Source organism: Heterodontus francisci, chromosome 9, assembly GCF_036365525.1.
Source record: "Heterodontus francisci isolate sHetFra1 chromosome 9, sHetFra1.hap1, whole genome shotgun sequence".
Classification (NCBI taxonomy): Eukaryota; Metazoa; Chordata; class Chondrichthyes; order Heterodontiformes; family Heterodontidae; genus Heterodontus; species Heterodontus francisci.
In genome coordinates, this window is record NC_090379.1 from 110,781,141 (window position 1) to 110,793,821 (window position 12,681).

The 12,681-nt window shown below is 41.9% G+C and overlaps 1 protein-coding gene across 1 annotated transcript; it reads right to left on the minus strand.

Moving 5' to 3' along the window:
• Positions 1 to 3,166: 3,166 nt before the first annotated feature.
• LOC137373516 (EEF1A lysine methyltransferase 3-like) lies at positions 3,167 to 11,526 on the minus strand. Its single transcript, XM_068038388.1, has 3 exons — positions 11,401 to 11,526; positions 9,292 to 9,403; positions 3,167 to 3,552 (listed from the first exon to the last, which is right to left on the minus strand). Exons 1-3 carry the CDS (start codon positions 11,524 to 11,526, stop codon positions 3,167 to 3,169), a joined length of 624 nt encoding a protein of 207 aa, XP_067894489.1.
• Positions 11,527 to 12,681: the final 1,155 nt, after the last annotated feature.

The window sequence follows — 12,681 nt, forward strand, 5'->3', positions numbered from 1 at the left end:
TCCAAGCATAGACCTTGGGCCTCCTTGATATTTTTATCCTTCGTTGGCATCTTTTTCTATAGTAGATGACTGACAGTGTGGACGTTGAGGGCAACATGAGTTCTCACTGTAAATAGAACTGAGCTTTATTTTTTTCTAATTCTCACAGAGGAATAAAACAAAATTCATAAAAAGGTAGGCTAGCAAACTTAATTTTAGTCTCAATCGAGCAGAGTTGAGGTCTAAAAATAGTAAAGTCGGGTTATATTTGGTTCTATTTCAACAAATTACAAAAAGCTCAGCCTATTCGTACTGTCAGAAAGATAAGCGATAACCCTGTGTCAGCTTCAAACTGTTCTTTCCCTCTCTTCCACCAATAACGAATAGCTTTTGCAATAAATAACATGGATATTTTGGGATCATATGTCATCATAAGAGTCCACAACAGTTATTTTTGCAGAGTAGCAGCTCTAGCAAAGTTTGTGGTCAGGTAACAATTTCAAGCCTAGTAACCTTCATAAAGCTATATTCTTATACCTCCTTATTGTTAATGTTAACGCCCAATATATCCCTGTAGTGGTTACACCTCCTTTTCTGTTGCATTCTTCCATCCTAACTATCCTATGGCATATTTTACCTATGTTCAAGTATTCACCTATCATACAATATTCTACAACTGCATCTTTTCAATCGACCGTATCGCAGTTTAAACAGTATGTTGTGGTTATTGCTCCAGCATTTCGCCAATTTCTCCGTTGCCGTTTGAATATTTAAGTGAATTCGTTTTCAGAAATTCTCCCGCGTCCACAAGAGTAGATTCACCGATTTCAGACAGCATACAATTTAACAACCCAACATGGCAAACTCGTCACTGAAAACAGTCACCGGAACAGACTCGCCCGCCCAGCACTTTGCACATCATTCCAAAATCCCTCGCAGCATTATGACAGATTATTTGAGGAACTGCTGCTCCAGGTTGTTAAAATGTCAATTATAGAGACATCGTACTAAATTCCTCGCCTTCTCACAGAAAATAGGTTGATCAGGCTCATCCGAAGCTGAAACTATTGTAGTGAAATAAACAGGAAATTAAACAATCACAACGGCATTGGTATTGGTGAAAACCCCACCATTTCTTGATTGGAAAGAGACTGAAGAGTAAAAAAACAATAATATGGTAAAGCGCAGGAAAAGCAACGTATTAACAGGACTAAACCTGCTGACAATTAAGTTCCAGTATCACAGTGACGATGTCCTTTACTTAACTCACATGAAAGAAGGACTTTAATTCAGAGATCAGAAAGGATAACTAAACATCAGGTGTGATGAAAGGCTGTGACCTGCGAAAGTCAGTATTTCTGATGTGCAGTTAGTTGTTGCCAGTTTATCGAGCTGTGCCACATTAACAATAACCAAATATATTTTTAAAATTCTCTAGGTAAGAAAATTCTGGCAGTGCTTTGTGGCATTTTGCCTTACTGGTGTATTAATCTGTTATAATGTTTACAATCAATTGGGTATATGGTGATGTTTAGTTTCAAATCTTATACAGGAATAGTTTTGCACTCGTGATATTGTAATAATGATTATCTGAATCAGCTCAGCAAATATAAGCACAAATGGATGAAAAACGTGTTTTATTAATATTGTTATTATTCATACGTTGTTACACAGTGGTTGCATTTGAAGACATGTGCGTAGAAAAAGAAAAGAAAGCAATGGTTATTTATTCTGCATCACGAATTCCATTCAATTATTGGAAGAAGTTCAAGCTTTGCCACCTTTTTATTGATTAAAGTACAAACAAAAACATTTTTAAGGCATCATGATTATACACAATATCAGAGATGTTCCGATCTTCCCAATCTTGGAGATACAACTGAACTGTACTCTGTTACAGTCTAAAACTTTGCTATCTCTGGAGGCTGACGTTATGATTTCCTCCTTGCAATTTAAATGAGTGGGTCCAGTAGGTGGGAAACGTATATACTGCAGCTGGCGATACTTGTCCAAACGATATAAAAGAGCAAAGCCACAACAAATATAATTTTGGCACCGCCTACAAGGACCAACTTAAAGCATTCGGATGTTTCGCGTTTAAAGAGCAAATCAATGGCGTCTGCCCAGCGTTCCGCTGAGAAAACGAGAAAAAGAGTCAGGTGCATGTTTACTGCGCTGCACATTTAGAAAGGAAATGAGGATTTCATTTCTTTCACGGCTTCGTTAGTAGTTCAGCCCAGAAAGATTGATTGTGGGCAGTGGGTTGGTTTTTCAGTTGTATCCTCAATTTATGTTATTCAAAATCCCATAAGTTTAAGTGAATATAAACAGCATGTTATAGCTTGTGGGTTGCAATACAGTTAAAACAATAGTCAATGACCCCTATTTTAGCCCAGAGAGATTGGGTTCCAGCAATAAAAGCTGTTGAGGATATCTGAGGGTTGGCGGCTGTAAAATGAGCATTCTGCAGTTATACTTCGCAATGGAGAAAAAGCGAGAGTCTAATTTATGGTTATAAGAAAGATTGAAAGTAAGATTGCAGGCAGATTGAGCAGGACAGAGAGTGGAGCCATCAGAGATCAAGGGTTATGTCTGTTGCTTTCAGCTGAAGGGTACGAAGTAATTACCTACCGTATGGATTTCGACAATGTGCTATTTACCAAGGGCTTAAACTCATTTACTGTAAACGACTTAATTCATTTATTGAATAATATAAAAGCTGGCATTGCATACAAATCTGTCCCTACGTTGACCACTGGTATAGAACCGAATAATTTAAAGCCTGGCACCTTATATTGTTGCTGTGACTTGATACGATTAACTTTTAAACTATGTTCCTGTCCAGGGTAAGCAGGAGATATTTGGTTGCCAGAAAAAATAATAACGCTTCAAAGTAATTTAATTTATGGGCTTCCACTTATAAAAACCCTTAAAGGAGCATTAACTCTTAATAGCGGAGAGCGTATGTGTAAAATATTATGCCAGTGTGAATCACCGATATTTGGGAGAGCAAGGGAAGGACCTGAGAATGGAAAAGAGGGAAAAACACAAGAAGGTTATTCAAACTGACTTTTGGAAAAGTTAGTAAACCTCTTGAATCTCTAGACTGGGGAAAGTGAAAAATACGTCGCTCACTCTATGACCATGCTTCTATAACACTCCCCGACACCGCATCAGAAACTAATGCTCATCGTGTAGTTTTTTTGTTCACTTTGTAAATACAAATCATTCCACTTGTATGAATAATCTCGCTGTTGAATTTCATTGGTATGAGCTCCTGATGAAAATTCTCAGACCCCTTTCTGGCGGGCATGTTAGTAGAGAGGTAAATTGTAGTTTTTTCGTTGCAGCAATGTAGCAGTGTTTCTATAAGAGCTGGAAAATACGATGGGCAGTAAACAATGTCCGACCCCAGAATATAATCAAAATCGGATGGAAAGTTATGCTGATCAGTGCCCCAAAGAAGGGCACGGACTTTTGAACGGGATTTGGAGGTGACTGGAATGTTCGCAGCGACGTTGTGATCTATCTGCTTCAAAACTTCTGGTATGTCCGTCATGGTGACATCTCCGCCTGGCAAAATGAATAAAATAACAACAATTACCCTATGATTCTGCCAAGCACGGGTTGATACATTGCCGTCACCAGAAGAAATAGAGTAATAAAATTCTCGACATAAATTGTAACTCTTGTGGCCATTGACACGGAGCGGCCTTGAGCCAAAGAGCGAGGGAAAAGCAGACCAGAGAATACGGAACACAGGTGCTGAAGGGGATTCCGTTTTGATCAACCACACGCGCCTATTCTATGCGCATTAGCTGCAATGTAGGTTTCAAACGAAGTTTAAGTGAATTCAGATCTTCGCAAAATCACATTCCATTAAAAAAAATGAGCAGGAGCAGCAATCCTACTCAAACCGCACCTGTCTGCTTACTTTCTTTGCAGGGGAAGCAAATATTGTCATTACTTTAGCATGACTTTTCTCCATTGCCTGATCATATGGATACATTCAAGTATGTCAGCAATTTAAAGAGAGTGCTATAATATTAGAGTTAACAATCTGTCATTGCAGGCCGACTGAAACCGATTGACCCTAAAGCTGTCCGTCGAAGGCAGAAACGGTGCACTGCAGAATATATCTTCCCTTCTTATATAAAGCGATATCATGTTCGTTACTAAGGAAAAACAGGTGCCCAGCTTTTACATACGTTTAATACATTAGCCTTGAATGATAATTTTTTTATGAAGCAACAGAATGCAATGGACAGGAAAAGAGTCAAACCATGTACTCGCGTTCCCTCTAACATTGTTTCATTAATGCAGCTTCTTAAAAGTATACATTGGCCAAATTTTGTGGTCATTGGCTAAGGGAAGGCGCCTGTCACTGAGCTCGAAGAATGCTGCCCACAAAGATCTTGTGGTTGCTGTGGCGTGAATTGCACAATGTTCAGCACCATTCGTGACTCTTCAGATGCTGAAGCAGTTGGTGCAGAAATGCAGAAAGACCTAGTCAATATCCAGGCTTGGGCTGACAAGTGGCAAGTAACCTTCGCACCACACAAGTGCCAGGCAATGACCATCTCCAACAAGACAGAATCTAACCATCTCCCCTTGACATTCAATGGCATTACCATCGCTGAATACTCCATTATCAACATCCTCGGGGCTACCACTGACCAGAAGCTGAGCTGGAAAAGCCATATAAATACCGTGACTACAAGAGCAGGCCAGAGGCTAGGAATCCTGCTGCCAGTAACTCACCTCCTGACGCCCCAAAGCCTGTACATCATCTACAAGGCACACGTCAGGAGTGTGATGGCATTGTCTCCACTTGCCTGAATGGGTGCAGCTGCAACAACACTCAAGAAGCTCGACACCACCCAGGACAAAGTAGCCCGCTTGATTGGCACCCCAGCCACAAACATTCACTCCCTCTACCACCAGCGCACAGTGGCAGCAGTGTATACCATCTACAAGATGCACTGCAGCACTGCACCGCCAAGTCTCCTTAGACAGCACCTTCCAAACCCGAGACCTCCACCAACTAGTAAGGCCAGTATTTGTTGCCCATTCCTAATTTGCCTTGAGAAGGTGGTGGTGAACTGCCTTCTTGAGCCGCTGCAGTCCACGAGGTGTAGGTACACCCACAGTGCTGTTAGAAAAGGAGTTCCAGGTTTTCCACCCAGTGACAGTGAAGGAACTGTGATATAGTTCCAAGTCAGGTATATGACTTGGAAGGGAGCTTGCAGGTGGTGGTGTTCCCATGCTTCGGCTCCCTTTGCCCTTCTAGTTGGTCGAGGTTTGGAAGATTTTGTTGAAGGTGTCTTGGCAAGTTGCTTCAATGCATCTTGTAGATGGTACACATTGCTACCATTGTACGCTGGTAGTGGAGGGAGTGAATGTTGAAGGTGCTGGATGGGGTGCTGATCAAGCGAGCTGTTTAGTTCTTGATGGTGTCAGATCTCTTGAGTGTTATTGGAGCTACACTCATCCAGGCAAGTGGATTGTACTTCATCACACTCCTGAGTTGTGGCTTATAGATGGTAAACAGGCATGCAAAGTCAGGGGGTGAGTTACTCGCCACAGAATCAGTTGCTTCTGACCTGCTCGTGTAGTCACATTATTTTTATGGCTTGTCCAGTTGAGTTTTTGGTTAATGTTCGCCCTCAGGATGTTGATGATGGGAAATTCAACGATGCTAATGCACTGCTTTTTTTTTTTACTTTTGATTAAAAATGTACTGGCAGCAGAATCAACGTTTGATTAAGCTATAAGCTAAAATATATAACATTATAAAATATATTATTTTAAGATGTGAACTTTTTATCATAATGAAGTTAATGATTTGGAGGAAAGTATAGGTGGACTGATTAGCAAATTTGCAGACGGCACTAAGATTGGTGGAGTAGCAGATAGTGAAGGGGACTGTCAGAGAATACAGCAGAATATAGATAGATTGGAGAGTTGGGCAGAAAAATGGCAGATGGAGTTCAATCAGGGCAAATGCGAGGTGATGCATTTTGGAAGATCCAATTCAAGAGTGAACTATACAGTAAATGGAAAAGTCCTGGGGAAAATTGATGTCCAGAGAGATTTGGGTGTTCAGGTCCACTGTTCCCTGAAGGTGGCAACGCAGGTAAATAGAGTGGTCAAGAAGGCATACGGCATGCTTTCCTTCATCAGACGGGGCATTGAGTACAAGAGTTGGCAGGTCATGTTACAGTTGTATAGGACTTTGGTTCGGCCACATTTGGAATACTGCGTACAGTTCTGGTCGCCACATTATCAAAAGGATGTGGATGCTTTGGCGAGGGTGCAGAGGAGGTTCACCAGGATGTTGCCTGGTATGGAGGGCGCTAGCTATGAAGAGAGGTTGAGCAGATTAGGATTATTTTCATTAGAAAGACGGAGGTTGAGGGGGGACCTGATTGAGGTGTACAAAATCATGAGAGGTATAGACAGGGTGGATAGCAAGAGGCTTTTTCCCAGAGTGGGGGTTTCAATTACTAGAGGACACGAGTTCAAAGTGAAAGGGGAAAAGTTTAGGGGGGATATGCGTGGAAAGTTCTTTACGCAGAGGATGGTGGGCACCTGGAACGCATTGCCAGCGGAGGTGGTAGATGCGGGCACGATGGAGTCTTTTAAGATGTATCTAGACAGATACATGAATGGGCAGGAAGAAAAGAGATACAGAACCTTAGAAAATAGGCGACATGTTTAGAGAGAGGATCTGGATCGGCGCAGGCTTGGAGGGCCGAAGGGCCTGTTCCTGTGCTGTAATTATCTTTGTTCTTTGTTCTTTGTAATTTGGCATTCCTGAGGTATATTTTTCAGTAACAGTGCGGTTGTTCAACAGTAATTATGAATTTCATATGCCATTAAAAACTCACTTACACCTCATTCAACAAGTTGTCACTTTTTCAAGGATTTCTACAGCGAGGGTAATGGCATAAAAGGGTATTATATCGTCAGTTCAGTGATTTCTATTTGATCGTAGTCTGGGGAGGTGTTCAGCAGTGCACTCTGTGAGGAAACATGGAATCAAGGGCAATAACATCCTGTTTTCCGAGATTAACCCCTATGCAGACTCTAGTAGGTGCTGTCAGTTTCAGAGGAGTAATATTGTTGAACGTTGACAGTTTCGCCATCAGTCATATCACCAAATCCCAGAAAATGAGTACAATTGATTGCTGTCTGGAAATTTTTTAAGAACATTGAACCAATTAAATATTCTGAATTTGAGACCAGCCCGTTAGAAAGGGTTGGCGCAGTAATATGTAACATTGATGGCATTTCCCATAGCTTCGGCTAGAGGGCAGTATTTCGTCAATGTGCTAATGATATCGAATGGTGGCGCATCAATCCAACAGCAACTTCCAATTCAACTTGTATGTCAGGTTCCCGGCTTGGCTCCTCTATCTGGCGTCCAGTTTAGTGGCCATTCGTCCACTGAACCATTGAGTAGGCGCCTAGACCGAAATTGGATTCACCCAGACAAATTCTGGAATGCGTTTGATTCATTTGTTACTGTGGCAACACGACAATCGTGTTATTTTTCGAATCGATCAATGTCTATTTTGGTCAGTTCTAATTCTCATGGCGCCTCTGCTAGATGTGGAGATCCATTGAGTTCCGCATAAGTCCCACAACAGATGTAAAAAAAAATCCCTATCGTCCCCTGAAAAGATTGACTTCTTGTTGGATATGTGGCCGCTGGGGCCGATTATGCTGTGTCATTTTTCTTAATCGACGATCGTGCATGTGCGTGTTTATAACCTTTATCCGTATGGAGCAAATATGACTGGATAGTATCCGATGCCAAAAAGAGGACTGAATTTACTTTTCCTATCCTAAGGGCACTGACATCAATTGTAACATTCCTCACAGCGCAAATCATCTATCATCGTTGATTGCAACATCAATCACAGCCAATTGTATCGCCACTAACACCTTCAACTGCAGGGCCCACCACTGCTATGTGTAACAGAACAGCCACCGTAAATTGCAACACATCGTCACTCACAATTCTGGCTGTCATACCACCGCGCGTTGTGATGCCCGTAATACTACCAACTATAGCGTCACACCAGTATTATTTGGAATTACCCGTGTTAATTATAACATCCCTGCCAGCGCCAATTTTAATTACATCTGGCAGGCTGAAATCAGCCAACTTTTCCTGGTTCATATGGCTATTGAAATAGTTATCGCTTGTAAATGTTTTTTAAAATTGTGATATGGCGATAGTAACCGCTGTGGTAAGTACGATGAGCAGTAATTGTGGAGTAAAAAAAAAGTAATTATCGGCGTTTACACTACTAATAGCAACTGGAGGGACAAACCCCTACGAATTGAAAATATAGGGGCAACAGTATGAATAGTAACAATAGTAATAACAGTATAAATAGTGATTGCAAATGACTTGAAATTAGAGCAGTCCACAGTAGGAATTCAGGAAAGCAGAGCATTTTGAGACATCAGAGCGTGTTCGTCCCTCCTCTTTTTCAAGTTGTTCCAGGCCAAGGCAAATGTCCCATGCACAGGGTTGCGAGCCATAGCCAACGGCTTTTGGTGGTGATGGTGGAAGAACGAGAACCTCGAGGGACACTGGATGAGGACCCTTCGGCAAGAGGACTTGTGTTTACTTTAAAGGGCGCATGCGGAAGGCAACATGTACCTTTCCCCTAGTCAACTTGATCATTTCTCAGGGAAGTTAAAAATGGGCCGCAACTGCGAAGGAAAGGGCTGGACTGTGAGGCGTGGAGAAATGAACAGAGGATCTACCCTTGGACTGTTCACCATCATTACTACAGTAGGAATTGTAACCAGGGAATCCAAAATGAATAGTACATTGATATTAAGCACTTTGAATTGCAACTACTGTGGTAAGCACAATGGATTAAGACTACAGTGATATGCAATTTAAATAGTAATTAGACGGCTAAATATTTTTCGCAGTTACTGCAGACATAAGCAGTTTGAATGGTAAATGTAGGATAGGAACTATGCATTAGTTATGCACCAGAATAGTAGCAATAGGCGCAAGCATTTTGAACAATTACAATAGGCACATGCACCACGTATAGCAACAAAAAGGAAAGTTCTACGAATGGTAAATAGAGGAATGTGTATTAACAGTAGCATCTATACGGTAACTATAGAGGTTAGGAGGATCAATAGTAAATAGAAGGCAAAGCAAAGCCTAGAGTCAACATCAAGAAAGCATCGGCCCTCACTTTATACAAATTTTTCAATTACTATTATTGTGAATTTGTATCTCTTACTTCAAAGCGGCAACATGAGTCAACTTACCCAAAAGCACCGCCAAAATCCCTACAATTCCGGTGCCAGACCCCAGTTCAAGTACCTTCTTCCCAGTAAAATCAATCTTCTCATCGTGAAAGTACTGACAAAGTACAATCCCCTAAAAAAGAAACACTCATTATACTAATCAATTTACAAAGTACACAAATCACAGGGGCAATGTTGGAAGAGGGAGAAAGGGATGGTTGGTAGTGGTGGGGAAGTTGTTAAAAGGCATCTTAGGCACCTTCACGTGGGTAGGTTACAGCAGCCTTGAAAGACAGCTGCACCCAGGTCACCTTCGCAACCTATTGATTTCGGTGGGCGGGGGGTGGGGGAGTGGATGGGGAGATGAGGGGAGGGGTGCGGCGTGCGGAGTGGGTCATTGAAGAAAAATAGAGGAAAGAAGGAATATTTCATGAAAAGCAGATGGATCCAATCCCATTTTTGCCACTTGTCCCCTCTTTGCCTCAAAGGTACAAACAATGTATTTATGTTTTGAGCTGGGTTTACTGTGATAGCAGTGTAGAGCTCCAAATATAAGTGAATTCGGAATTATAAAAGTAAAGACCTAGACTGCATTCATACTGCATTGTCGATCTGAGGCGAATAATTGTTGACTCTGAATGGGACGTGAAAAGTATTGTAAGCAGGACACTGCCATCTGCTATGCATCTTTCACGAGGGGATGCATAACGGAACAGAAAGCCACCATTGGTAGATAGCGTGTTGAACCATTTATGCAATTGGATATTAAACGATTGTTTTTCTTTTTCTTTCATGTGTTCATGGGATGTCAGTGTGATGGGCCATGTCAGCATTTATTGTCCATCCCTAATTGGCCTTGAGAATTGGTGGCGCGGTGCCTTCTTGAACTGCTGCAGTACATGTGGTGCAAGTACACCCACAGTGCTGTTAAGGAGGGGGTTCCAGGTTTTTGATACAGTGGCAGTGAAGGAACAGCGATATTGATCCTAGTCAAGATGGTGTGTAGCTTGGAGGGGAACTTGCAGGTAGTAGCACTCCCATGTGTCTGCAAGCCTTGTACTTCCAGGTGGCAGAGGCCATGGGTTTGGAAGGTACTGTCGAAGGAGTCTTGATGCATTGCTGTTATACATCTTGTAAATGGTACACATTGCTGCCACGGTGCGCCAATCGTTGAGGGAGTGAATGCAGGGTCCACTTAGGAAATGCTATTCAGTGGTAAAGACTTGCTCACTCTGGATCAGTTAGTCATACGTTCAAGCCCCAATCCAAGGCGTCTACACTAAAGCCAGGCTGATATTACAACAACAAAAACACCTTGCAATTACATAACTTGTTAAAACGTCCCAATGCACTTCACAGGAATGATCTCAAATAATATTTGAAAACCAGGCACATGAGGACAAGTGAACTCAAAGAGAGAGGGGTACAAGTGTGTCTAAAAGGAGGAAAGAGAGATGAAGAGAGGGGTACGTTTGGAAAGGGACATCGGGGCTTTGGCAGCTGAAGGCACTGACACCAATGATGGCGCCTTGACAATCGTTCATGCGCAAGAAGCCAAAATGGAGGATCGCAGAGGTCACGGACGGCTCTACGGCTCGACAAGTTGACAGAGATAAAGAGAGGCAAGAAAGGCCCTGGAGAGATTTGAACACGAAAAATGTAAACCACGGAAGGAGTGTTGCATTATCACGGGGCTGAGCCGTTAAAAGGTCACCATCTTCCCTCACTGATATAAAAGGTCTCATGGCACTATTTGACTAAGAACAGGGAAGCTGTCCAAGCCAATATTGATGTGCGAGATGTGCAGTTGCAGATCACAATAACCTGTTCATGTTAGCTGTACCTCAACTACGATAAGACTTGCACAACCGCTTCAAAGAAATTATGTTTTGAAATCCCAGACTATCATATTATACAGTGCCGAGATGATCAACGTTGCCAATTCAAGTGGCTGAACGACACTCTCCATTCAGGGCTTGTACAATTCTGTCTCGGAATCAAACCGGGTGCTGACTTTGGAAATACACACACACCAACACAAGTGTAGCCAAAATTGCAGCGATAAATTGCAATGGTCGGGAGTTTACTCTTAAGCTCAAACAATGCATTTGCCATAGGCACTAGACTTACAGGTGTCCAGACATAAGCAGAAAGGCCTAAAGAAGCTCTTCTAAACGTGGTGATCTTTAAAGTGTGTCCGCAAAATTCATATTCCTTCTCTTCCAACAAAGGACCGTCATTTTCGGTGCTGCTCATCCTCTCTAATTCAAATGGATTCAGTCCGAGCTCCAAGCAGATTCTTTTCAGTCCCAGAAGTGGATTTCTATCAGTTTCAGATCCACGGGTCCACTCGAAGAATTTTTTTTATCTATAAGTAAAGAAATACATTGAAGAACACACTGATGTTGAGAGGCAGCGCATCATTTAATTGTGCTTTATATCCCAGAATATCAAGGAAGGCCGACACAGGCAAAATCCCTTCACTTTAAAATAGACACAATTGACAAATAAAAGAACCGATAAAATTCAGCATGAACCCAACATTGGTCGTTGATTCTAACAAGGACCATCACCGTTTAAATCGATGAGAACATTATGCACCCAAACAAACGTTTATATATAATAAAAGCCAAATACTGCAGATGCTGGACATCTGAAATAAAAACAAGAAATGCTGGAATTTCTCAGCTGGTCTGGCAGCATCTGTTCTTCAGAACTGGCAAATATTAGAAATGTAAAAGGTTTTAAGCAAGTAAAGCGGCGGTGAGGCAAGAGATACCAAAGGTGAAGGTGTTGATAGGACAAGTACACAGAGAATAACTGACCAGAAGGTCATGGAACAAAGGCGAACGGTATGTGAATGGTGTGCTGAAAGACAAACGGTTAGTACAGATAAGGTGTGAATGACTGTAAAGCACAGAGCAGTCCAAGCACAACAATAAAAAGACACATTTAAAATAAACAGTGGGTAATCACAGTGGAAACAAACTAAACAAACTGAAAACCCTAAAATAAAATAACCAAATAAAAAAAGAACATGAAAAAAGAGAAAAAATAACTAGGCATAAAAAGGGGACTCGTCATTCTCTGAAATTATTGAACTCAATGTTCAATTCGCCAGGCTGTAATGTGCCTAATCGGTAAATGAGATGCTGTTCCTCGAGTTTGCATTGATGTTCACTGGAGCACTGCAGCAATCCCAGGACACAGATGTGAGCATGAGAGCGGGGGTGGGTGGGGAGGCTGAAATGGCCAGCAAGTGGAAGCTCAGAGTCATGCTTACAGACTGAGCAGAGGTGTTCCGCAAAGTGGTCACCCAATCTGCGTTTGGTCTCCGCAATGTAGAGGAGACCACATTGTGAGCAGCGAATACCATATATTAAATTGAAAGAAGTACAAGTAAATCGTTGC

Coding starts and splice junctions, on each gene's coding strand:
- LOC137373516 (XM_068038388.1), bottom strand. CDS start 11,526: ATGAGCAGCACCGAAAATGACGGTCCTTTGTTGGAAGAGAAGGAATAT. Junction 9,404..11,400: donor CTGCTTATGTCTGGACACCT/GTAAGTCTAGTG, acceptor TTTCTTTTTTAG/GGGATTGTACTTTGTCAGTA. Junction 3,553..9,291: donor GATTTTGGCGGTGCTTTTGG/GTAAGTTGACTC, acceptor TCATTTTGCCAG/GCGGAGATGTCACCATGACG.